This window comes from Penicillium waksmanii (genome assembly GCF_028829765.1).
Source record: "Penicillium waksmanii strain IBT 27052 chromosome Unknown utg000009l:1.0-4314994.0:1.0-4318279.0, whole genome shotgun sequence".
NCBI lineage: Eukaryota > Fungi > Ascomycota > Eurotiomycetes > Eurotiales > Aspergillaceae > Penicillium > Penicillium waksmanii.
This window is the reverse complement of record NW_026643255.1, coordinates 2,027,804-2,053,255: the sequence shown is the minus strand read 5'-3', so window position 1 is coordinate 2,053,255 and position 25,452 is coordinate 2,027,804. Positions and strand designations below refer to the sequence as shown.

Genomic DNA, 25,452 nt, shown 5'->3' with positions numbered 1-25,452 from the left:
ATGGGATGGGATGGATGCCCGCATTTTACGACTGAATGATCGATACAACCCCATGTTCTGTAAATCTCTTTCGCTTCGCTTTCGACGTGGATGATTCTGTTTTTCATTTTCGTTTTAAATTTCGTTTCCCTTTTATTTTCCATTTCCATTTTCAATTCATTTTTATCTTTAACCCCTCTGCGGAGAGGGGTTTTATCATCTTAACGAGCCGAGTGTATGTACTAAATGGGATACCATGTAGTATGATGTATCGAACAATCGAAGAGAAACAAACACTCTATTCTTTTGATACAATTTGTGCGCCATGGGTAATCAACTGCTAGCCATTTTAATCGGAAGCCTCCTCACGAGCATCTTCGAGTAACTTGGTCAATCGCTCCTGTCGTTCCTGGCGGAGAGTAGCGAAGATCTAAGAAAATAAATGTCAGTCTCTCCTCACCATAACCCCCATCCTCAAAATCATCAGAGGGACACCAGAGAAGGAGGAAACATACCCAAAACCAAGTCATCATCTCCATAAAGCAAAAAGTAAAAACAGCCCTCGACTTAATTCTCCCCAACCCCTCCACCGCATCCGAACCACTATACATGGACGAAATCATCGAATCCCGACCCTGATAAATAAAGAACGAAATACCCCCATAAAGACTAAACCGACTCGCCGCAACACTCACCCACACATTCCAGTACATCGTCAGGGACTTGGTGATATATTCCGGCAGACTGGCGAGGACCTGTAAATCTTCTGCGGGGAGGTTTCCATTGCGCAGAGGGCGGACGTAGCGCAGGGCTTCGTCTAGGGCGTTTTTGTAGGGGAGGGTTGAGAGGAGGATTAGGTCGAAGATGGCGATTGCGGCTAGTGGGATTGAGCAGAAGACGAACGGATTTTCGACGGCGGTTGTGGTTATTGGGAAATCCTGGATTTTGATTAGTATGGTTAGACTAGACAAGACAAGTCGATTTGGTTTTGCTGAGAGAGAGTAATTGGATTGGTTGGAGGGAAGGGGGACTTGTTTCGTACAATGTTCAATGCCTCGCCCATCATAAATACGAGATCGCAGTTCGTGATCAAGGCTGGATTCTTGATCAGGTATCCGGCAATGACGATTAGGAGCACGGCGTGCCCCTGGATCATGGTTTTAGATGAGAGGAGGACCATTTTGGCGCGGATGGTTTGTGCGTATATGATATGGAAATCGAGACTGGGTTCTGGAAGGGAGAAAAAGTGGCAGCGGTGGCCTTCTGAAGCTGGCGGAGCTGGCGGGCAGTTGGGCCGGTGGTGGTCCGAGTGTCTCTGGCCGCTGGCGCTGACGCCGACGCGGCAGTATGTGGGGAAAACATCGAGAGATTCCACACCCCACCACCCACGTTAAATCGCTGTCGCATTCCAATTCAGTGCTGGTTGGAGACGGGAAGATACAAACGGAGAAAAGTATCGGTTCTGTCGGCTTATTTCGCAATCTATTCCACCTTACACCCGACACAATGGCCCAACTCAAGGCCTCGGCCGAACCCGAACCCGTCCTCAACACTGAGCGCCATATCAAATACTACCTACGATGCCTAAAGACCTTCCTCCCCTCGGCGTATATATCCAATGACTCCAACCGCATGCTCCTCGCCTTCCTCACATTGACAGGCCTAGACGTCCTCAACGCCCTGGCAAGCAAAACCACGCCCGAAGAACGACAAACCTACATCGACTGGGTGTACCACTGCCAAGTACCATCTGGAGGATTCCGGGGATTCTCAGGCACAGATTTTGGCGAACGGAATCGCACGCCGGAGAATGAATCTTGGGATCCGGCGAATGTGCCAGCGACCTTCTTTGCGTTGGTCAATTTGCTTGTTCTCGGTGATGATTTGTCGCGCGTGAAGCGGGTGGAGTGTTTACGGTGGCTTCCGAAGTTACAGCGTGGTGATGGGAGCTTTGGGGAGGTTCTTGGACCGGGGGAGGAGATTGAGGGAAATAGTGATTTGAGGTATTGTTGTTGTGCGGCGGGGATTCGGTTTATACTGCGTGGAAGGAGTGCGATGGGGGTGGAGGAGGTTGAGGATATCGATGTGCCCCGGTTTATCTCGTTTATTCAGGCTTGCCAGGTGAGATTATTCTTATTACAGCTCCGAGTCGAGTCTGGTTTACTGACGATGGTTTGTCTCAGAGTTACGATGGTGGCATGGCCGAGTCTCCATATCGTGAAGCCCACAGTACGTACTACCCCTCGACGTCTCCCCTCCGGCCGACCTTTTTGACAAGGTGATATAGGTGGTCATACATATTGCGCAGTTGGATCTCTAGAGTTTCTACGTCGCTCATCAATTGACACCCGACCGGTGCAGTTGTTGTCGCCTGGGTCTCATCAGTTTGAGACTCTGGTTGCGTGGTTGGCATCGCGACAGACGAACGAACTGGGGGAAGAAAATGACGAAGATGAGGATGAGGATGAGGATAAGGACGATGACGAGGAAAGCGTGGAAACTAATAACGATGCTGCAGCCCACCAGCCAACGGTAGACAGAGATATCGGGCCCCTCCGTCTATCAACTGATGAGATCCTTTCACTTCCCAAGATCGCATCGATACCCAGCGACACAATACCCTGTGCCGGTTTCAATGGCCGATGCAACAAGGTGGCGGATACTTGTTATTCGTTCTGGAACGGGGCAACACTGGCGGTAAGTGTTTCGGGAAACCTTGTTTTTATCTCCAAGATCTCCGCTCACAACATATCACAGATGCTAAACCGATCCTCGGTGATCGATGACGTTCGCAATCGGCGATATCTTCTAGAGAAGACGCAACATCTCGTGGGTGGCTTTGGAAAGGTCCCGGGCGATACCCCTGGTAAGGCGAAACACAAGAGGTCCCTCCGGAGGCAAATTGACATGCTGACCCAAGCCAGATCTCCTCCACTCATGTTTTGGCCTGGCCTCGCTCGCCTTCCAGGGCGAGGCTGGTCGCTCGCGCGTCGATCCTGCACTGGTCACTACCGAGCGTGTCGTACGGCACCTAGAATCATTGCCGTGGCATAAGTAGATAGAGTACTATTCCCCACGAAAAGCAACAGCCGAGTCAACCCCAGCCCATTGTATGATCATGATCAACCCTGCAGGTTTTGCCTCCGTAAGCCATTGGTCCAACGCACCGCCGTGGGCACCAATGAGTAGACGCGCATAAATTGAGTCGCATTATGTACTCCGTATTAATAGTAATTGGGGGAGGGGAACCGGGGAACCCTGGCGAGTTGCAAGAGGAAAGTCACCAGAAGCCACCAGAAGCCTAGAGAGTAAAGAGTAAAGTGACCCCGAGTGGCCCCAAACTTGCTAGCATCACATCACATCACCATTTAGCAACAACTAAAATTAATTAGAGTATGAAACGGGCAAAGTAATTTCCACTTCCCACTTTTCCACTTCCAACTTTCCCATCACTCAGGGGCTCAAGCCGCGTATGATATAATCGAGTCAACGCTAGTCTTAGTCAAGGCCGTTCGAGGGAAAAAATAGTACAATAAAATAGAATAGTGTGGTCTCCACTTGGTCCACGGTCCACGTTCCCGTTGACGTCTGGTTTGGTTTGCTTTTGCTTTGTACCGCATTCCCCGAATTTCTCCCTTGTCAACCTCCTCCCTACCAGGGCATATCCTATACCTCACTTCACCATACCTCACCATACCTCCAGTTCGAGTTCGAGTTCGACCTCTCGCTCCCCTACCTCCCTACCTCCGCCAACCCATTCTGCCGATCTTCATTTCCCGGTCTCTTCGTCTTCTCTTGAATGGCAATACCGAACAGCCCACTTCTCCACGCCTCCCTATTCGACACGCGCAGAGACCTCCGCGGCCGACGGCAATCCCGGAGATCGATCATAACACATGCCGCCCAGGACGAGAGCGGGGGTGCAAAGCCAGAAACAAAAGGAAAAGGTGCGTGTGTGCTGGGTGTGCGCTTGGCCTCGCTGGGGCCGATATCGCTTTGCGCAGGAACGGGAACATCACATCAGAACCGCTAGCTAACTTGAGTCGCGTGCGGTCACAGCTTGCCAACTCCTACAATGAATTACTTGAGTAATGACTCCCGGTTCCCAGCTCCCCGAAATCTCGAAACCGTGTGGTCCATTTGGCTAATGCGCGAGGCCTCCCAGGGAATTTTCGTCCAAGGACCTTCGCAGCGTAGGAAACTACTCTCTGGGGAGATTAATTGGCAAGGGCTCTTTTGGAAAAGTGTATCTCGCGACTCACAAGCTCACCAATGGCTCCAAGGTACGCATATACGGGGAGTGGACGAGGGTGATGATGTCAAAACGAGAGACAGAGGCAACTGACACCATCTTCACTTACTAGGTTGTTCTCAAGTCCTCTAGCAAGGAGGATACCAACCTCGCGCGTGAGATTCACCACCACCGCCAATTCCTCCACCCTCACATTGCCCGTCTCTACGAGGTTGTCGTCACAGAAGAGTTAGTCTGGCTTGTGTTGGAATTCTGTCCTGGTATGTTTAATTGGGTGGCTGCAACACGGCATGACACACAGAGCTAACCTGCGGTTTTCTTTTTTCCTCCGGATAGGCGACGAACTCTATAATTACCTTCTCCGCCATGGCCCGCTGCCCGTCGACAAAGTAAAACGGATCTTTACCCAGCTGGTTGGCGCAGTGGCGTATGTCCATAGCAAGTCGTGTGTTCATCGGGATCTCAAACTGGAGAATATTCTGCTGGATAAGCACGAGAACGTCAAACTGTGTGATTTTGGATTCACACGCGAGTATGAAGGAAAGGCCAGCTACCTGCAGACTTTCTGCGGGACCGTCTGTTACAGTGCTCCGGAGATGCTGAAAGGAGAGAAATATGCTGGTGAAAAGGTCGACGTATGGAGCTTGGGCATCATCCTTTATGCGCTATTGGCGGGCGAACTACCATACGACGACGACGACGATCAAGTCACTAAGAAACGCATTCTCACGGAGGATCCCATCTACAACGACAAGTTCACGGATGAGGCAAAGGCCTTGGTCAACCTTCTCCTTTCGAAGCGGCCGTTGATCCGACCGAGCTTAGAAGACATCCTCTCGCATCCTTTCCTCTCTGAACACGCCCCCGAGCAGCTCGCTATTCTCAAAATCCCTCAGCCTTCTCCATTTACCACACCTCTGGAGAAAACGACCCTACAGCGAATGAAGAGCGCAGGAGTCAACATTGACGAGGTTATTGAGAACGTCCTGGCGCAGCGATGTGACCCCTTGGCTGGGTGGTGGGCCCTGCTGATTGAGAAAGAGCAACGGAAAGAGAAAAAGCGGGAGAAAAAAAGACAGCAACGAGAGGTGGAAGCGAAAAACTTGCGCCGTCTTAGCGCCGCAAGCAGTCGCCTAGAAAAGCTGTCAGCCGCTCTGGTTGAGGTAGATGAGGAGGGGCATGCCAACTCAGATAGCCAGCTCCACGAGCGTGGACGCCGAGACAGGCGAAGCCTTCCATCTCAACTTGCAGTCCCCGAGCTACCCTCGCTACCGGAGCCTCTACCTGTACGCGCGCCAGAAGTGACAACTCCGCGGTCGGTCGACAAGGAATCGATACGTTCCAACTCAACAATGCGCCGTCGTCCTATTCCCCCGCCAAAGGACAAGAGACGATCCTCCCGACCCAGCATGCTACATGTCAGTGCATCGCAGCCGGAATTGACGCAGCACCATGGTATCTTCCGACGCCGTACCAATAGGCGCCATCATCCGATCATCAGCCAGCTCGCACAGTTGAAACATTGGTTTGCCGAAACCGCCAAACGCGCTCGCTCTCCCGGTTCCAAATCGTCCGGATCCCGCAAATTCCTGTCAGAGAAATTCAGTCCTGCGAAAAGTCAAGATACTGGAAAGAAAGCCTCCTCCCCTTTGTCCGCGACTAATATACAACCCGAAGAAATTGTAACGCCTACACAAAACAAACGAATCTCTGCGGGGAGTAGCTTGGCTCCTAGCAGTGCGTCTTATCGTCAGAATCGGCACTCATATCCTCGTCAGCCACGTCCCTTAAATACCGGCCACTCCAGCATTCGCAGCAATCGCAGCAATCGCAACTCGCTGTCACCTTCGCCAATTACTCCTCGCGGCTCGTACCGGCGATCTTCGGCTGGACTGCGTGGACGGAAGTCTACATCTTCCTCTGTATCCTCGATACGCAGCATTCATCACACCCGAGCTCATTCCAAAGCGTCCTCGATCTCATCGAACAGCATGGATACCGTCGCAACACCAACCGCCAGAATTTCCAAGTCTCCCCACAGTTCCATCAAGGTTCTTCCCACCACGCCAGGCTCATCGGCCCGCTTCCCCAGCAACATTCGGCTTGTTCGTGGAACTGGGGGCGCTCCTAGAGAAGTTGTCAATACTGGCGAAATGTCGTCTGCGTTCAATGAGGCTGCGCCTTCTACGCTACTGTACTCGCCTTCTTCAAGCTTGGTCTTCGCCCGGCGCAAGCGATCCGCTTTCAAGGGACCGATGATTCACACATCCAACCTCATGGTGTCCTCCGGCATGGTTCATTCACCTGTTCCTGGCCAGCCAGTCGAAGGCAGTGAATCTATCCCTCCTATTGGACGACCGGCAGCACGAAAGAGCCAAATTATCGAAGAGGAGGAAGATGATGGCTTCGAGGATGAAATTGAAGAGGTCGAGGAGTTCGAAGGAGAAGAAGAGGAGGAGGAAGAAGGTCGGGCTGAACACGGCGATACTCTCCAGGAGAGTAGCCAGTCTATCAAAGAGACTGCCGAAGCCACAGAGCCCAGTTCCCCTGCGTCAACCCACAAGAACGTCGTCGAGCCCGCGGCCGAAGTAGAAACTAGTCCGCCACGGCCCCCGCGCTCCTCGTCACTGCGCTCTCCCCCGCCTGAAACAGCCGCAGCAGTCGCAGCAGTCATCGCCAACGAAACCGCCAACGACGACGCTGAAGCATCTGCCAGCCAAAGTGCCGAGGTAAATGCAACTGATGACGCGGCTGCTACTAGTAAGCCTGTTACTTCCTCTGGTTAACGGTATACCTTGCTTTGCTGCTTTGCTGTTGTTGGATACCGGCGTTATATCCCTCCCCATCTCATTTCCACACTTGGTTAGAACGATAGAGCTGTTTATGTGCTTGTGCTTATGCTTACTTTATACCCCCCTCGATGCTTGCAAGTTTTATACACAGCCTTTATTTTTGCCCGCATTTTGCGATTTTTTTTTGTTCCCCACCCCCGGCCTCCAACTTTATATGCGCAACGCAACTCTCAGCATTCACCCTCTCTTATATTTCTTTTCCGTGTCTCACCTGCTTCTTTCTCACTGAATGAAGCCCATCTGTACTCATTCGAGCTTTTCCTTTTTTTTTTTCTTTACATCTACTACCCCGGATCTCATACCTCACAGGTCACCACATTGCTTTGCTTGACTTGCATTTTTATCTCAGCCCTATAGACTTGCTTTGAATCTTTGGCCAACGCCTGCATAATGATACCAGTGCATCTTTTACAGTTTCGAGTATCCTCATTGTAGTGTTTTAACAGCCTGGTCATACAGAATCTAGGCCAGGGTACTAGTACATGATATAAACGAAACGACTGCCCAGTTGGCTTGGTGTATATAAGTACTTGAACTTGAACTTGAAGCTACTTCATTCTCAATCGAAAGATCCGAATATACTAGTACCAGTAGTATCCTTGCTACTACCTACTAGAACTCAATGATACTAGTATCATGATGTCTACAGCTAATCCCGATGAACAACCACCTCCTTCTCATGCTCCGCCTCAACAACCTTTTCCTCATCAATCCTTTCATCCTGCAACCCAACCGTACTCTCACCCACCTTATCAACCGTATCCCGATAACTCGGCGAAAAATTCACCGCAACAGCATACGTCCACGCGACAACCATAAACTACAAGAAAGCACCATTAGCAAAAAGCCTTAACCCGCACCAACCGCAGAAACAACCCTCGAAAGGTCAGAATCCAAAAACTCACCATAGTAGGAACAATCATAGCAAACCCCGTATCATTCTTCATATCAGCCACATGCCCAAGAATAGGCGGAACAACCGCCCCACCACAAACACCACCAACAATAAACCCCGAACCACGCTTATAATGTCTTCCAAGCCCCCCTAATTCCCAGCGCAACAATAGTCGGGAAACAAACCGATTCAAAGAATAATGTCATGAATAACATAGCCACACCCTTCTCCTTCCGCTGCGTCACGGACGCGGCTAGAAACGCTACCGTGCACGATAAATAGACGAGGAATATCCATCGAGCCTTGGTGAATCTCATTAGTCCTGATCCCAGGAAGCGGCCGACGGCGAACGCGCCCTGTGCGCCTGCGAGAAGTTTGGCGCCTTTGGCGCTGTCGCTGGGTGGCCAGGTGTCTGTTATGTAGTTTATGAAGTAACCCGCGATAGCGACTGAAAGTGAAAAGAAGATTAAATCAGTTAGTTAGGCACTAGTCGGTGGCTGGGTGGCTTGTTATAAACATACCCTGAGCACCAGTATAAGTAAACTGAGCAAGCGTAGCATGGAAAAGCTTATACTGTTTCCAAAACGGCTTATTCTGCTCATCAACATGCGTAGAGGAAACCTGGAAAGCCATATCCTCATCCGTGACTTCGGGAATATTCGAAATAAAGAATACGAATGCGAGGCAGAAGACGAATATTCCGATTGCTAGGTAGACCCATTGTACGCGTTGTAGGGCTGAGACGTCGTCGGCTGTTTCGGTGAAGAATACGTAGGAACCTAGGACGGGCCCGACGACTGTGCCGATTGCGTTGAAGGCTTGGGCAAAGTTTATGCGGATTTCGGAGTAGCGGGGGGGGTCCGCAGACTGGGGGATGTTAGTTTGTGGTTTGGCTGAATATTCTTTTTGGGTTTGATCGTGTAGATCATGATGGACCTCGGCGGGGGGACTCGGAGGGGATGAAGGAATAAATTCCATGCAGGGAATGGGATTCAATGCAATGCTTTGCCTCGTACCAGTAAGATAAGGATTCGCCGCCGTCTCCAAAGAACCCAGTCCGGATCCAATAACAAAGGTAGCTCCGCAGAATCCACCGAAAGACTGATTCAGTCCGGCGGGCCACATGCACAAAGCGCCAATGCCGTAGAGGACGAGCCCGAAGATGAAGACCGTTTTGTAGCCGTAGTGGCGCAGGATCCAATTGGCATAACCTAGTGAGGCGAGGGGATATGCGCTACATGATTGGATGCGTTAGTTGGGTATTTCTAAAACAACTTGAACCTTAGAAGGTTCAAGTTCCCAATGCTAACTAAAGGAGTAGTATATATGATGCTATCATCCCCTACTGACGTAGGTACTCGACAGATGTATAGTACGTACCCAAAATAAGCAGCCTGAAGACCCGCCGAACGACCACGCGTGATGTGCAGTGTATTCTGGAAATGCTTGTTGAGAGTATCGAGCAGGCCGTACGCAAAGCCCTAGAAGATGACTAGCTCAGCAAGGCAAGACAAGGCGGGAAAGAATAAAGAGTATACATACCCAAAGAAAGAACAAAATAGTAACCAACCCAAGAGGATACAGACTCTGTCGCAGCGTGAGAGTAGCAGCACTAGTCGTCTTGCTATTATCAACACGCATGCCGGAGCGATTCCGGAAAAATCCCTTAACGCCCATGATGAGCGGGGATTACTTGCACGAAGTTCTGAATTGGCGGGTTTGGTTTGTTTAGATGGGAAGTAATTTATCCAGGATAGGGGGAAGAAGTAGAGAGCCAGACGCAAGTCCAGTCCGGTCCAGGGTTTTGCCAGGGGTGATGGATAGATGGATCTTTGTATTTTAGAAAAAGGAGAATATTGCAGAGAGAAGATGGAAAGAAGAAAAGAAGAAGAAGAAGCTGCACGGCTAAATGAGAGCAGTTATTTCATTTGACATCCACCAGGAATCGCAGGGTAACACTGCAGAATGTCACATCACCCTCGACTTAAACGAGGGGGGCCTTCTTGTTCCTCTCTCCTCGCTCTCTCATGTCCAACCCCAACCCCCACACAAGAAGAATCCGGGGTGGCACGTCGATCCCTGCCCTCCCGTCTTGACGCACGAAACTGCACCAGTCAGCATCCAGCACCGGAGTTACCCCGAGGAGCGGTCTAACTCTGTTTGTCGTGAGCCGGGGCGCTTGGGGATGTTGCAGCGCGGGGTTTAGAGGACACGGGCTGTGGAAGTGGAGAATCTGGAGTGTTTGGGGCGGTTGGAATACGTCTGTGGGGGATTAGATTTTGGTTTTTAGCCTGTTTACCATTGTTGCATCGGTGTTGGTTGCTTTCTTTGGTCCGTTAGTTCAAGTTTCCAAGGTTATTTATTCTACGAGGGTGTGGCGGTGGAAGGTGGCACGCGAAAGGTCAAAGTTCACAGCTTTGAAGAATTCAGAGTTTAGGTTCGGGGTATTGAGGCCCGATTAGAGGGGGGGAGGGACTTGTAACAGCAACTCATTCAAAGTCAGAGCAAAGTCAGATTCATTTCTTCTATTCAATGGCATGATACATCCTCCGCCTCTGGTATGGAGGATAGATGGCACAGCTTCACAGGTCTATTTCTATTTCAAAATTGAGTCTTCCTCTTTCCTGTATGCCGATGCATCGGATCATCTCATCCCATCTCATCGTTCATTTAAGCCCGCTTGGGCTTGCTAGCGGCACCGTTCTGAATCGGGGCGACAGTAGCCACCTTCGAGTCGTACAGTTGGCGCTCCATGAACTTGAGGACCTCGTCGATCAAACTAGGCGGTTGTTAGTATATGCTAGTCACACAGCGATAAGGCGAAAAGGGAAACTCACATCACGGGGGCACTAATCACCAGCACGGCCTGCCATTCAGTCCAGCCCAGGGGCAGGATGGAGAACAGGGTCTGCAAGAAGGGGATGTAGAGGATAGCAAAGTGCAGAGCCATCGAGAGGGTGATGGCATAGATCAGCATGGGGTTGTTGTGGAGGAAGAAGGTGAAGAGAGATTCGCTGGAAGACAGCGCGTTCATAGCGTTCAGCATCTCAATCACTACAAGAATGGAAAGAGAGACGGTCGATGCGGACTTGGCCATGTCGTTGCTGAACATCTGGCAGCCAATTTCCGGGAACTGGGCAGAGCAGTGGTGCCAGTGAGACTAGAAGATATGGTTAGAAAGAGTTACAGCCAAGAGAGCACTAGAGGTAAGCTTACCAGCTGCCAGAAGGTGATCTGGGGACCTTCCGGGTAATACATGAACCACCAAACGTAGCCGAAGACGGTGGCAGCACCGACGTAAATACCAATGACCATGTAGCGGAACAACAACCAACCACCAACGAGCGCCTCGTCACGACGGCGAGGGGGGGCGTTTCATCACATCGTGGTCAGGGGGGGTTGAAGGACAGTGCAGTAGCAGGGAGACCATCGGTGACAAGGTTCACCCACAACAGCTGAACAGGGATCAGAGCCTCGGGCATGCCCAGGGCGGCAGTCAGGAAAATCGAGACGACCTCACCAATGTTGGAAGAGATCAGGTAACGGATGAACTGTTGGGTGTTGCTGTAGATGGAGCGACCCTCCTCAACAGCGACGGTGATGGTAGCGAAGTTGTCATCGGCCAGAACCATATCGGCCGCCAGCTTGGCGACGTCGGTACCGGTACCCATGGCGACACCAATATCGGACTTCTTCAGGGCGGGGGCATCGTTGACACCGTCACCGGTCATGGCGACGACGTGGTTCAGAGACTGGAGCAGATCGACCAGCTTGGACTTGTGGCTGGGCTCGGTACGGGAGAACAGGGAAGCAGTCTGGACAGCCTCGAGCTTCTGAGCATCGCTGAGATCGTCGAATTGGCGACCAGTGAAACTCTTCCCAGTAAGGTCCTCATCGGCACCAAAGACACCAATGGAGCGGCAGATCGACTCGGCAGTGTTCTGGTTGTCACCGGTGATAACAATAACGCGAATACCAGCATCGTGGCACGTCTTAATGGAGCCGGCAACCTCGGGGCGAGGGGGGTCCAGCATAGCAACAAGTCCGATGAGAGTGAGCTTCTGCTCCAGCTTGAGATAGTCGTCGGTAGAGGTAGCGTTGTGCAAGTTGTCCTTGGTAGAGAGGTCACTGCGGCTGGCAAGGGCCATCACACGGAGACCGCGGTTACCACACTCGACGACCTCGTTGGAGAGCAACTTCTTGTGGGCAGCGGTCAGGGAAACCTTGGATGCGTCGGGGCCTTGCAGGACGTGAGTGCAGCGATCCAGGATACTCTCGGGAGCACCCTTGACAAGCAGCTTCTGTTCGTTACCCTCGCGGACCAGGACGGACATGCTCTTGCGATCGCGAGAAAATTCGTAGGTGGCCTCCAGAGCAAGACGGTTCTCGTAGTGTTCGCTAACCTTGTGCAGTCTCTCGTGGGCAGCTAGGGAGTAGATCTTCTTGTTGACGGAAGCGTCCTCGGTACCGATCTTCTCGACCAGGGCGCGCAGAGCTCCCTCGGTGGGTTCTCCGATGCTAGCGAATTGGCCGGTCTTGGGGTCGTGGGAGAGTTTGGAGGCATTGCAACGAGCAGTGACCTCGGCAATTTGCTTCACAGTGGAGGAGGAAGTGGCCAGGCCATCGACGGCCTTGCCTCCGCGAGAAAACTTTCCAACGGGTGCGAAAGTAGTACCCTCGACATCAATCTCTTCAATCGAGGTGCCGGTGCTGGACACAGTAATGATCTTTGCCACGCTCATCTGGTTCGTGGTGAGGGTTCCAGTCTTATCAGAGCAAATCACGCTGCAGCTGCCCAATGTTTCAACCGAAGGCAGAGAGCGCACAACAGCGTTCTTCTGGGCCATCTTGCGAGTTCCCAAAGCAAGGCAAGTAGTGATAACAACAGCAAGACCTTCGGGGATAGCGGCCACACCGAGAGAGACTGCGATCTTCAGGTAGTAGATAGCACCCTTGGTCCAGCCACCAAAGGAAGGATCATTGAAGTGCTCGATGTTGATCAGCCAGACGAGGATACAGATAAGGGAGATGACCTTGGCCAGCATATCACCAAAGTCATTGATCTTTTGCTTCAGCGGGGTCGGCGCGGAGATTTGAGAGGTAATACTGTCGTGGATATCACCGATGGCAGTCGAACCGCCGGTCAGAACAACAAGGGCAGTGGCGTGTCCGTTGACGACTGTGGTTCCGGAGAAGAGCATGTTGACCTGGTCCTGCTTGACAGCCTGGTTGTCCTTGATGGCTTTGGTGTCCTTGCCAACACTCTCGCTCTCACCAGTCAGAATGGCCTGGTCAACGCGGAAGCTGTTGCTGTGAACCGAGATGAGTCGGCAATCGGCGGGAATGCGATCTCCAACAGCGATTTCAATAACATCGCCGGGCACCAAATCCTCGGCCTTGACCTTGACCATCTTGCCATCACGCACAACCTTGGCCTCGTTGGCCGAGTATTCCTGGAGAGCCGCAATTGCCTTTTCCGCGCTGCTTTCTTGGGTGACGCCCACCACCGCGTTGAGGATCAGAATGGTCAAAATCTGTAAACAGCAGGAACGATTAGTAGCCATTCGCATATAATCTCAGTTTGAGTAGAAACGTACCACGGCAGGGTCCACAAATGCAGTCCAGTCGTCACCTCCTTCGAACAGGGCCAGCACAAAGGACACAGCAGCCGAACCCAGCAAGATAAGCACCAGCTGGTCCTTGAATTGCTCCAGAATCAGTTCCCACATAGGAGTTGGGGGTTCTTCAGCGAGAGCTAGAGGGTGGTTAGCATAAATTCGGGCATTCGCCAACCGCGCAAAGGCGAATACTCCGAGGGGGTGCACACTGACCATTGGGACCATACTGCTTGCGAGCCTGGACGACCGCATTGCTGGTCAATCCGTCGCGCTCCGAGACATCGAAGTGTTTCAGCACCTCCGATGGAGAGTGCAGGAAGGAATTCTCCATGAGGTATATCTCTCACACTCTCTAGTCACCCTGTGATAAAGAGAGGACAATTGAAGAGGGAGGGTTGGGGAGGGGAAGAGAAAGAGTGGAGAGCTGGGGAAGAAACAAAAGGAAACGGGAAGGAAGTGCTAGTACTAGTAGATTAGAAATGATACATGCCCCAGGGACAGCCAAAAGTCGGAAATCGAAGGGGCCAAAGGAGGGACGAGCGCAAGGATATATGAGATTTCTCTCTCTTATTCTCTTTTTTTCTTTTATCTTTTTCCTTTTTCCCTTCACGATCGCAGGGCCCAGCAACAAAGTGGAGCGCGGAGGCACAACGTGTTCTCATCCAGTTCCCCGATTGCTGACTCATCACAAACAGGGCTGAAGTTTCTCCAGTTTAGCAAACTGTATATTCTCCATACATACGGTGCATCTCTACCCTTCTACTGGCTTCCATCTACAATGAATATATTCCCTACCGCTGTCTCAAGATTTTTCTAGATAACAGGTCAATCCTATTCCTTTTCAGCCGATGCAGCGATGCTTACAACCCTCCTGTGGAGTTCCGCCTAAGTCCAACACTGGGGCATTCATCACCAGATCGACTGGTCTCATTGCAGAATGCGGTGTCTTGGGAAGACAATTTGACTTGGCGAGGGAGACGATAATCTCCACTTGTGGTCCTCCGATAGGTAAGAGGAGAACGATGCAGCCTAGAGCCACCGAGCCCCGTAATAAATCCCAGCTCTCGGCATCGATACCGGAGATCCCTGACGCAACGCGCACCAACACTGCTCCATCTAGCGGAGCAGCCCTATCGCTGTCGCCTCATGACTGGTTCGCGAGATTGGCCCCAGTTCTGTCTGGATTACACAGGGCTGAGAAGAGAGAGGACGACCCTACGAGTAGCCATTCTCGTTCCAGTCACACAGATAGAGGAGTCGGAAAGTTGAACGGGTCACCCCTTACCCGCATTTCACTAACTTGTCCGTTGGCCTCATCCTGATTCTGATACTGATCCTGGTCTTGGTTTCAAAAACTTGACCTCTGGGACCCTGGATCTACAGATGTACGCGCAACGTCATCTTCCACTAGTCTACATATTCCGTACACAATTTCCCCAATGACTGCCGGTGGTTTTCCCCAGTGGCGAGCTGCATGTAGAATCACCCGAGTGGACCGGACCAGTGTCAGTGGTACATGTATATAAGCACGCTAGTTCCCACTCATCTGTAGGGCTGAACCTAGCTTGGTGACGACTTGCATCATGGGTTGGAGAGCCCCAGTCCGCTCGTCCTCATTGAAGTGGACATGGACATGGACAGCACGGGCCAAGGGACCACTCCCTTTCAAGTTGTGGGCTGGCTATGTTTTGCTGTGATGTGTGTACTCGTATGTGTGGTTTCGTCAATGAGGATCGTCCGATTGGAATTGGCGGATGCTTTGACACTCATGGTGGTCGGTGTAGGCCATGACTACAATGCGGAGAAGATTTCCTTTGGGGCTGCATTGGAGTTTCGGGATCGGGCCTAGTACCCAATTTGTAGCCCTCTGGTAAAGTACAGTACAGAAAAAGTAAAAAGCATCTCTGCATTGTTAATTTTGAGAGCGCAGTTGATCGATCTATCATGCCAGATCAGCTAGAGTAGTTTGTCCAGAGTGCATTTATTTTCCCGGAGATTTATCATGTGCCTGTCCCAGGGGCTAGATCATCCATGTCAGGTGATGCGCTATACGGGAAAGTCAACAAATCAACAAATCAAAAATCAACATATCAACATATCATTGTGGAAATGGCAAATCAGATATGGGACGGAACAATTGGAAATATTATTGCAGACGGAGTAGTACTTTGGTGTAGTTGAACTTCCTAAGTGCTGTAGTCCCCTCCTCTCCGGGCTGTGTATGTATGGCATGGCATGTGATGAGATTGGCGAGTGGGCTGGCCACTACATCATACCCGAAGCCTGACGGCCTGAGATTGTCAGGCGCTGTGAATGCTGGAAGGTTCGATGCTGTTTCATCATCGTCATCGCGAGACTTGGGTTTACTCTGTACTATGGATAAACGTGATTCAAGTTTCCTAGAGCCCTGGAGTATAACAATATGTTAATATTTATTGGAAATCAATGTACAGTCCCATAGTACATGTACTCGTAGTGTCTCGCCGAAATGAAGCCTGAGGCCCACCGAGTTATGCTGATCGCCGGACCTACGGGGACTTGAGGCAGTGTCAGTGGTGGTGCCGGTGACTCTGACAAGTACAACAGCAGTATTCTCCGATGGCCTTGCAATAGTCAAATCTCTTCGCTTCTCAGCCTATAGTTCTGAGTTATCTTTTGGGCGTTAACAGAGCCGCGCAGCCCAAGGCAGGAGAGGTGTAATATATTCTCGTATGTGTGTATTCGGGTTACCGACGGGCCAGTTGGGCGGCCATCCACGTCCGGCAGAAAGTACACAGAAGGTAGCAGACACCTGGAATAAAGCGGAGAAAACAGGCAAAATAGAAGTACCTGGTACCCCCGGTATTGTTATGATTTTCCCCCTCAAGCAATACGCAAGCAATACCAATGATACACAGCTCAACTCAGCCGACTGCTCTGCTCTCGCTGAAGTGCTCGCTCTCTCTCCCATCTTCCCTCCTTGTCCTGTCTTCGCCCCCCCCACTTGATCCTCTGAACCAACTTCCTCCTCTGCATCTTCCCTTTCCTCGAAACCCCACCACTCTTAACCATCTCCCTCTACCATACACATCCACTATGGGTTCTGAAGTATGTATTGCTCTCTCAACACCCTCAACCCCTCCATCCCTCATCTGTTCCGTCACCGCCATCGCATTCAACCCCCTCTCACACATCTCCATCATCATTCCCATCTTCTCATCCTAGTCCCTGCATCCTGTCATTTCTCACTGAGATTTAATCCATCGCTAACCTTTGTCGTCGCAATGCAGCGTGAGAAGTAAGCATCAAACCATGCTCTCTCGGCGACCTTTCCCCCCCACCCCCGTGACACCACTGACCCCCTCATCAGCAAGACGTTCCTCGCGCGGCTCTGCGAGCAGGCCGAACGCTACGATGGTAAGATTGACTGTGCCGGATTCTACTAAGGTGGTGCATGCTGACGCAAGGGTCCTTCCCTTTAGAAATGGTCAAGTTCATGAAGGTAAGTCGCATCCGTCTCGCCTGTTGTTTATTATCTGAGCGCCCGGGCTAACCAGTTGAACAGGAAGTCGCCAAGGTACGACAACTCCACGAATTCCGCCATTCTCTCCTCTCTACCACGCAGACAGAACTGACAACTCTCTAGATTGGCGGCGAGCTTACTGTCGATGAGCGCAACCTCCTCTCCGTTGCCTACAAGAACGTTGTTGGTACCCGCCGTGCCTCCTGGCGCATCATCTCCTCCATCGAGCAGAAGGAGGAGTCCAAGGGATCCGACCAGCACGTTGGTATCATCAAGGAGTACCGTGATAAGATCGAGAAGGAGCTTGAGGATGTCTGCCAGGATGTCCTGAATGTTCTCGATGACTCTTTGATCCCCAAGGCCGAGACTGGCGAGTCCAAGGTCTTCTACTACAAGATGTGCGTTATCCACCGAAAGGAAAAGCTTCTCACCGTCTCTATTTCACCCCGTCTGCTTTCTCCGATGTTTCTCTTGAATCCCTCTATGATGCAATAACTAATATTAATATCCACGATTTACAGGAAGGGTGACTACCACCGTTACCTCGCTGAGTTCGCCTCCGGCGAGAAGCGCAAGGTTGCCGCCACTGCCGCCCACGATGCCTACAAGGTATGATCTTCTCTTTCTTTCTTTCTTTCTTTTTTTTCCTTCCCTACACCGCATTCTGTACCATCTGCTGATCACCCCCGTCTAGAACGCTACCGAAGTTGCCCAGACTGACCTCACCCCCACTCACCCCATCCGCCTCGGTCTCGCCCTGAACTTCTCCGTCTTCTACTACGAGATCCTCAACTCCCCCGACCGTGCATGCCACCTCGCCAAGCAGGCCTTCGACGATGCCATTGCCGAGCTCGACTCCCTCTCTGAGGAGAGCTACCGCGACAGCACTCTGATCATGCAACTCCTGCGGGACAACCTGACCCTCTGGACCTCATCCGACAGCCAGGACGCTGAGGGTTCTAAGGACGAGTCAGCTGCCCCCGCTGCTTCCGAGGAGGCTCCCGCGGCCGAGGAAAAGCCCGCCGAGGAGACCAAGCCTGCTGAGGAGTCCTAAGCGGACTGACTGAATGTCTGCCCGTGGTAGGATAGGTAGGTAGGTGTGTGAGGGGGGGGGGTTTGCGATTGAAACCGTACCGTACACCGATACTTGGTAAGGGGGGCGTTTTTTCTCGCATTTCTGTGTCCTGGGTCGTGATCGTGATCGTGATCGTGGATTTCTACAAGTTCCGCTTGCTTGTTTGTTTTTCATCCGCAGCGTGTAGCTGGGTTGGGGACCGGCACCTACTATCTGTTTGCACGCGTTTCGTGTTCGGAACCGCGTGGGTCGGTCGGCGGAGTTTGATATTCGGCTTTGACGCGAGCGAAAGAAAAGGGGCTGAGTGGAAATTTCTCTCTCTTTTATTGTCTCTATTCCCACTCCAGCACGATTCAATGTGTTTATTTTCCAATTTACCCTCTGGTCCCTCGCCCGGATTTTTATTGTTTATTGCCTGTGTAGATGTGCAAAGTACAAGTACAAAGTAGAGAGTAATTTGATGGACTTGGTCCATAGTAGTCTAGTAATTACATTACTACGATGTAGGCCTACCTATTGACTTGTTGGTGACTGGATAGTACTAGTACTTGCTGTCAAGTTGATATTACTAACTACAATGGATCGTTATGGTTAAAAGAAACAACAAACACCCCCAAATTACGAATGTTCAGTTCTCGATCCCTCCGAGCACAAAAATGCCCTTGAATAAAAACCCCATTAGTCATTTTACTTCTTCACCTGCAGGACATCATCTGTGTGCGTGACTAGTGCACTCGCCAAACGACACGCGAGTCGGTCAGGGATCAGGGGTCCCCCAGCGGGTTATATTTAGGGATCGATCATCCAAGTTCAAGGCCTCAGGCCATTAATAACTTGAAGTCCACCTTTCCGCCCAGTCTGGCCGTCCCCGTTTGATCTCCACCTCCGAGTCGTTAATGGGCGGGGTCCGATGAAATTGTCTCGGGAGATCAAGTGCTCACTCTCAGTCTGGAGTTAGTTACTAGTATTGCGTTTTATTTTTGGCTATCGTGTGTTTTGTATTGTAGGGAATGTAGTATTCAAAACTTGAATTGATGTGATCCGGGATCTTGGATGTAAAGCACGTATGCCCAGGTGAAGGAAGGCTAGGTACTACTAGTATTTCCCGCTTCTCATCCGTTTGCTTCATATTCTTTTCGGTTCTTTCTCTAGTATGATTAGTACCGGTATCTTTAGTACCTTAAAGATTTCGGTAGAAATAATTCCCGTTGCCTATTCTTCTCCTTTCCAGGGTCAAAAGTATACAGCAACTTGAAGGTTATATTATGTTATCGGTCAAGGCCTACAACTGCCAGGGCGTGGATAACTTTTTCCATATTGTACGGTATCATATCACTCTTCTTTATGACTCTCTAGTACATTGTAAATGGGACAAGGCACAGGATGAGAGGGTAGATGGTGATGGTGATGGTGGTTCCACCAATGTCCTATGGAAATACTACTGGCAGTCGTGCCTGCCACAGTTGGAATATCGCAGATGACATGTGATGCCACACTCAAGACGTTATTTCCTTATTTACAATCATATTTTTGAAAACAACTTCCTTCAGACAGACCCCAGCATTCACGCTCATTTATCTACAACCCACGAAATAAACCTTAGCCGGGTTAGAAGGTATTCTTTAAGGCCGACGCTGGCAACGGCTACTGGGCAGTTCCTCTCGCACCAGAGCATGCCTTCAAGACAGCCTTATTACGGCCCTGGGACAGTACTGTTATCTCCGGATGGGCCAGGGGTCCTGATCGCAAGAAAATGAATAAGCCGCGGACGCCTTTGGCGACATGCTCCGAGGGCCCTATCAGATATGGGCCTGGTATGAAATCTCGTCTCTTACTGATTCTTCCAGACAAACTTTAGACCCATACAACAATACCTTACGAATTAAGGTCATACTGGTCGACATACACGAAATCGCTGTTCGATGGCTTGCCCTGACGATGGAGCGGTGGCGCTATGTGGACCGAGTTCTGATAGAAAATGGAGGAGCGCAACAGACCCATGGCTACTGGTCGCACTATTAATTGGCTTCGATGAGATTGGGGGGCAGCAGTTCCAATAGGGTCTGGAGACAAAGGGCAAAACCAAGGGCAAGCCACATTCCCATCGTGTGCCCGCAGACCCGCTTCTCTTCATTGAGTGTCACGTAGGCCCCTGGTTTACGACTTATATGAACCATATTCTTTGCAGTTGTTACTGGAGGGTTGTGGGATCGAGTCTGGCGAAGCCAGAAAGAGGGAAGAAAATTTCCCGGATTGGGGATGTTGTGGCCCCTTCTAGTGGCAATGGAAGAAGCCAAGCCGCACTGGTCTATATATTAAGATGACCCATAACATTATGCCTTACAAGGCAGACCCTACGGAACCTGAAGCTATCTGGCCCCCTACAGAGTGCAATGACTGGGATCAGACATGGATCTTTGACAATATGGCGCGGAGAGAAGTTCGAATAGAGTTTGTTCAACAGCTAAAGGAGTTGGCCTGGGTGATCATTGACGAAACAACCGTTGGCCAACGTCGACATGTTGCAGGAGAAATAGGGGACTGCAGATCGAAGGAAAGACAATCACTGGATGAAGCGAAAGAAGGAAAACAATCCCTAAATGCAAAATCAGAAATGGAAAATGAGATGGTCTAACGGATACAAACTGCAAGTTGGTGCGGTGCTTACAGTCGTTCTCGAAATCGGCTTGACCGACACACACTGAGAAAGTCTTTCCTGGTCCCACCGCCAAGACCTTAGCGCATATTTATTATTGGGCAGTCCGCGTTAAATTGAGGGGCGTAGTAAAATGCAGGTCGTTTATTACAGTATCCAGCGGTGTAAATTACGCGGCATACAAAAAGTGTACAATTCCATAGAACACCCCAAGTGCCATGTAGCCGCCAAAAATACTTTATTCTTTATTGAACTCACTACGGAGTACTTCACTGTATGGAAAATAAGACAGTAACGTGGTAATTTTCTGCAGGCTACGAGGCAGGCTAGCCACTATATTCTATCTGCGATGTGTAACTCATCTAGTCAATCTCTCTGCAAGTTCCCGGGCCCTATTAACATGAACATGTGCGGCCTTCTCACTGTCTGCCGGTGCTCGCTGGTACATCCCCTCTGCCTCTTTCAGCCTCCACTAATCTTTGTAGAGAAGGCCAAAGCTGTTAACTGCACGGAGAGTTGATGTATGATCAGGACCGAGGGCCTTCTCGTAGCCTGACAGTGCTCGCTGGTACATCTTCGATGCTTCTTGTAGTTTTCCCTGATCAGAGTAGAGATTCCCAAGGTTGTGGGCTGTATCAAGAGCGCACGTATGATTAGGACCGAGGGCCTTCTCGTAGCCTGACAGTGCTCGCTGGTACATCTTCTCTGCCTCCTTCAGCTTCCCCTGATCTTTGTAGAGACTTCCAAAGCTGTCCACTGTGCCAAGAGTAGACGTATGATTAGGACCGAGGGCCTTCTCGAAACCTGCTAGTGCTCTCTGGAGCATTATCTCCGCCTCTTTAAGCTTCCCCCGATCAGAGAAGAGATTCCCAAGGTTGTTGACAGTCTGGAGGGTGGACGTATGATGAGGACCCAAGGCCTTATCGTAGCCTGCTAGTGCGCGCTGGTACATCCCCTCTGCCTCTTTTAGCCTACCCTGATGACGGTAGAGAATCCCAAGGCTGTGAATTGTATCAAGCGTGGATGTATGATCAAGACCGAGGACGTTTCTCTTGCCTGACAGTGCTCTCTGGTACATCTCCTCCGCCTCTTTCAGTTTCCCCTGATTAGAGTAGAGATTCCCAAAGTTGTGGAGTGTATTAAGGGTGGACGTATGATGAGGACCCAAGGCCTTATCGTAGCCTGCTAGTGCGCGCTGGTACATTCCCTCTGCTTCTTTTAGCTTACCCTGATGACGGTAGAGAATCCCAAGACTGTGAATTGTATCAAGAGTGGACGTATGATCTAGACCGAGGGCGTTTCTCTTGCCTGCCAGTGCTCGCTGGTACATCTCCTCTGCCTCCTTCAGCCTACCCTGATCATAGTAGAGAACCCCAAGGTTGTTGACTGTATTGAGAGTCGGTGGGTGTGTTTGATTATCGGGGCCGAGGGCCTTCTCATAGCCTGCCAGTGCTCTTTGGTACATCTCCTCCGCTTCTTGCAGCTTTCCCTGATCAGAGTAGAGATTCCCAAGATTATGGACTGTGTTGAGAGTGGACGTATGATAAGGACCCAGGGCCTTATCGTAGCCCACTAGTGCGCGCCGGTACATCTGCTCTGCCTCTTTCAGCTTCCCCTGATGATAGTAGAGAATCCCAATGTTGTTGGCTGTATCAAGAGTAGACGTATGATCAGGACTAAAAAACTTCTCGTAGCCTGCCAGTGCTCGCTGGTACATCTCCTCTGCCTCTTGCAGCCTTCCCTGATCATAGTACAGGCCACCCAGTCCATAGAATGCCCCCCCACACCGCAAAATTATGGCCTGAACAATCTATATAACGTACATAGTTCGCATGTGGAAGAAGTCGTCGCTGAAGCTCGGAATAATTTCTGACACTTGACTGAGGGACAGTATACCCAACAGATACTAGTGCTAGTTCATTGAGCTGGATTGAATTTACAGTTTTGTCTGCACTGGCAAGGTGAATACACCAGTCTTGCACCACCGGGTGCATAGCGTAACCCCCTTCTTGTTTTTTAACCTCGAGTAGAGAGAAGTCAATGAGATCCTTGACACCGACTTTGAACGAGACTTTGCTTGATGTAATTTTTTCGAGCCAAGTTGGGAGATTCGAGCTATGACAGCTGCTTTTAATCAGTTCAAACCAGATATCTCGACTATCGAAACGAGCAAGAAAGAGTAGCAGTTCTGCTGCTTTTGCGTCCCGTTTCTGTATTTCACGAAAAGAGATCATCCATGTTTCCAGCATATTGCCTTGCTGGTACTGGCGTTCAGGTTTTGATTGCAGCTGTAGGTCTGACCATGATGCTGTGTAAAACTGTAAGTATTCAGTAATGCTAGCCCCAGTTCGATGTATAAACGCCCCGGCGATGACGATTGCCAATGGAAGTCCATCCAGACGGCTCGCAAGAGCAACAGTATCTAAATACATAAGCATCATTCATATAATTTGAGTATTGGGTCTCTTAATACCTGGATTGCGCTCAAGCTTTTCGGCTGTACTCTTCATTGATTGGCGGCTGCTTTGTAAGAGCAGTTGAATCGTATCCTTCGAGTCAAGTTTATGGATAGGGAATGACTTTCCCAGCTCCGTCAACTCTTGCAGCCGAGAGGTAATGAGAATAGAGCCGTGGTCAGCTCCAGGGAAGAATTCAGCAACGTCATATACATCACCATTAGGGCCACTGGAAGAGGTGTATTGGTCGATATTGTCAAAAATAATCAGCCAGCGTGAGTTTCCCTCTATTGCTAGCCACTTTAAGACATCTCTAGCTCGTCGCTCCACCTCCTCGTCATTCATTGACTCATCAGTATGTCCTGACAATCGGGGTAAGATAGAGCTTAAAGATTGTAGTAGCGTACTTCGGTCCTTGCCACTTAGCCAGAAGATGGCAGTGAAATCATCTTTGTGATCTCGTGCGAAGCGAATTGCTAGTTGTGTCTTTCCCATGCCTCCAAGCCCATGAATAATTGCAACCTTTCGTGACTGGGAATCAGTGGGCCGTAGATACTGCCACAGTTGGTCTAGCTCGCCTTGCCGTCCCACGAAATTTTCAATGACTGGCACAGTCTTCAGGTCCAATGGGGCATCAAAGCGGTGAGCTATATATATGAAACAATACTGAGCAATCGATTCGAATCACTTAAGGAATACTATTGATATCCTCTCACCTGAGTCTGTAAGTGTATCTCGTACAGTTGGTGTACTGTTGATCTGATCGATCGCGACCACCAAGAGAAGCTCTTTCGTATAGGCCGCCGCCACAGTAGCCGCATACCCTTGCCAGTCTTTATTCTTGTGTGAGTCGGCGTAGTCGCAGATGCCCCGAATGACCAGACACGGAAAGTCATTCATAAGTCCCGCCGCTTCCATCTCCACGCAATATATCCCTAAGTCCCGAGCCAGCTGATCTCGCCGCCTGCTATCCTTCACAACCTGGCTTGCAGATCCGATGAGTCCATAGTGAATTACTGGTTCTTGGCGCTCGCGTTGAGGCCGTAGAACTAGTTTAGATCGATCGCAAGCCCCACACGTATCGCAATCGACATGTTTATATTCTGCTTGGTACAGACAATCCTCTTGCGTCGGTCGCGTGAATCGAGCGGCTTTGTGAGGCGCCATTTTGGCTTGTAGGTTGGACACAAATTCAACGATCCGGCTATCTTCCGTAAGGTGATGTGCTTGGAGAGTCGCAAGAGCGGTTAACAGAACCTTGGGAGGTCGATTAAGCATTCCGGTGCGCTTAAACTGGCCGTCGCTCAGTGCTTTACCTGAATCATAATGGATCACGCCACCAGAAGTGTCCGTCGGCTGGCTCACTACAATATCCCCGAGTCGAATATCTCCATTGCTGCTTGGTACTCCGCCACCGATACCAACCATAAAACTGAAACGGATGGCATGAAAGCTAGACAGCAATTGCATTCCAACCGTTGCAGCTGATACATTTCCATAAGCGCCAGTCGGTAAGCCAGCAATAACGATGTTGTGTTCCCCGATGCTTCCAAAAATGTAAGTATTTTGGTCCATCGGCGGGCGAGGCAAGGGCGGGTGTAGTTTATCCAACATCAGCTTCGCGGCCGCGGTCTCCACCGGCAAGGCACATATCCATCCGACCGTATACTCGTCATGGGATCGGGCCCTGGCATCCATAGTGGAATTGACTCCCCTACGATCGGATTGTACCTAATGATTTCTGACGTGTCAGTCTGTGTGGAACATGGGAGAATGAATACTATTATAAAGCGAATTTGGTGGGAATGAGATCGGGAGTTGGCCAGGAGAAGGCGGGGTTGAGCTAAGGCTACCTACACACCTGGCCAGTGCCCTTATAATTATATTATGGAAGAGCCAAGAGTAACTTCCATCCCGCCCGCCTGTGGCGCATTGTTCTGCTGGCATCAAACTTCGAGAATAGGTTAATGCAAGCCGGCTCGGTCAGCCTTTACCGTCTACTGATCTGCTCATACAAAATTCGAAATCGGCTTCCATATTGTACAGAGAAACTATCTCGGACCCTAAGACTACGCCGATACTAGAGGCGGCTATACCCTTTTGAGCGTTAATATGGAGCCTGACCTTTGGTTTTCTTTGCTGTGATTGGATAATCTGTCTTGGCAGA

The 25,452-nt window shown here is 50.5% G+C and overlaps 10 protein-coding genes across 10 annotated transcripts; 5 read left to right on the top strand and 5 right to left on the bottom strand.

Annotated features, from left to right (window-relative positions):
- Positions 1–328: 328 nt before the first annotated feature.
- On the bottom strand, positions 329–1,159 carry N7481_011147 (uncharacterized protein; the record flags this gene model as incomplete). Its single annotated transcript, XM_057270366.1, has 3 exons — positions 329–409; positions 495–917; positions 1,022–1,159. 3 exons carry the CDS (start codon positions 1,157–1,159, stop codon positions 329–331), a joined length of 642 nt encoding a protein of 213 aa, XP_057117540.1.
- A 326-nt stretch (positions 1,160–1,485) lies between these two features.
- On the top strand, positions 1,486–3,037 carry cdc43 (protein geranylgeranyltransferase type I subunit CDC43; the record flags this gene model as incomplete). Its single annotated transcript, XM_057270365.1, has 5 exons — positions 1,486–2,100; positions 2,163–2,208; positions 2,288–2,676; positions 2,737–2,845; positions 2,904–3,037. The coding sequence occupies 5 exons, from the start codon at positions 1,486–1,488 to the stop codon at positions 3,035–3,037; spliced, it is 1,293 nt and encodes a 430-aa protein (XP_057117539.1).
- Positions 3,038–4,070: 1,033 nt separating this feature from the next.
- On the top strand, positions 4,071–7,017 carry N7481_011145 (non-specific serine/threonine protein kinase; the record flags this gene model as incomplete). The annotated part of the gene is made up of 4 exons (XM_057270364.1): positions 4,071–4,108; positions 4,172–4,262; positions 4,344–4,491; positions 4,568–7,017. The coding sequence occupies 4 exons, from the start codon at positions 4,071–4,073 to the stop codon at positions 7,015–7,017; spliced, it is 2,727 nt and encodes a 908-aa protein (XP_057117538.1).
- A 715-nt stretch (positions 7,018–7,732) lies between these two features.
- N7481_011144 (putative l-fucose permease) lies at positions 7,733–9,655 on the bottom strand (the record flags this gene model as incomplete). Its single annotated transcript, XM_057270363.1, has 6 exons — positions 7,733–7,903; positions 7,989–8,105; positions 8,164–8,426; positions 8,500–9,212; positions 9,359–9,459; positions 9,521–9,655. The coding sequence occupies 6 exons, from the start codon at positions 9,653–9,655 to the stop codon at positions 7,733–7,735; spliced, it is 1,500 nt and encodes a 499-aa protein (XP_057117537.1).
- Positions 9,656–10,648: 993 nt separating this feature from the next.
- On the bottom strand, positions 10,649–11,293 carry N7481_011143 (uncharacterized protein; the record flags this gene model as incomplete). The annotated part of the gene is made up of 3 exons (XM_057270362.1): positions 10,649–10,757; positions 10,816–11,138; positions 11,195–11,293. The coding sequence occupies 3 exons, from the start codon at positions 11,291–11,293 to the stop codon at positions 10,649–10,651; spliced, it is 531 nt and encodes a 176-aa protein (XP_057117536.1).
- Positions 11,294–11,367: 74 nt separating this feature from the next.
- Positions 11,368–13,927, bottom strand: N7481_011142 (uncharacterized protein; the record flags this gene model as incomplete). The annotated part of the gene is made up of 3 exons (XM_057270361.1): positions 11,368–13,512; positions 13,576–13,733; positions 13,810–13,927. The coding sequence occupies 3 exons, from the start codon at positions 13,925–13,927 to the stop codon at positions 11,368–11,370; spliced, it is 2,421 nt and encodes an 806-aa protein (XP_057117535.1).
- Positions 13,928–16,859: 2,932 nt separating this feature from the next.
- Positions 16,860–18,152, top strand: N7481_011141 (14-3-3 adaptor artA-like protein; the record flags this gene model as incomplete). The annotated part of the gene is made up of 7 exons (XM_057270360.1): positions 16,860–16,873; positions 16,946–16,992; positions 17,058–17,077; positions 17,141–17,152; positions 17,222–17,496; positions 17,620–17,707; positions 17,793–18,152. The coding sequence occupies 7 exons, from the start codon at positions 16,860–16,862 to the stop codon at positions 18,150–18,152; spliced, it is 816 nt and encodes a 271-aa protein (XP_057117534.1).
- A 1,774-nt stretch (positions 18,153–19,926) lies between these two features.
- On the top strand, positions 19,927–20,195 carry N7481_011140 (uncharacterized protein; the record flags this gene model as incomplete). Its single annotated transcript, XM_057270359.1, has 2 exons — positions 19,927–19,987; positions 20,032–20,195. The coding sequence occupies 2 exons, from the start codon at positions 19,927–19,929 to the stop codon at positions 20,193–20,195; spliced, it is 225 nt and encodes a 74-aa protein (XP_057117533.1).
- Positions 20,196–20,508: 313 nt separating this feature from the next.
- N7481_011139 (uncharacterized protein) lies at positions 20,509–20,808 on the top strand (the record flags this gene model as incomplete). Its single annotated transcript, XM_057270358.1, has 1 exon — positions 20,509–20,808. The coding sequence occupies one exon, from the start codon at positions 20,509–20,511 to the stop codon at positions 20,806–20,808; it is 300 nt and encodes a 99-aa protein (XP_057117532.1).
- A 493-nt stretch (positions 20,809–21,301) lies between these two features.
- N7481_011138 (uncharacterized protein) lies at positions 21,302–24,983 on the bottom strand (the record flags this gene model as incomplete). The annotated part of the gene is given in 4 exon segments (XM_057270357.1): positions 21,302–22,639; positions 22,653–23,251; positions 23,303–23,932; positions 24,002–24,983. 4 exon segments carry the CDS (start codon positions 24,981–24,983, stop codon positions 21,302–21,304), a joined length of 3,549 nt encoding a protein of 1,182 aa, XP_057117531.1.
- Positions 24,984–25,452: the final 469 nt, after the last annotated feature.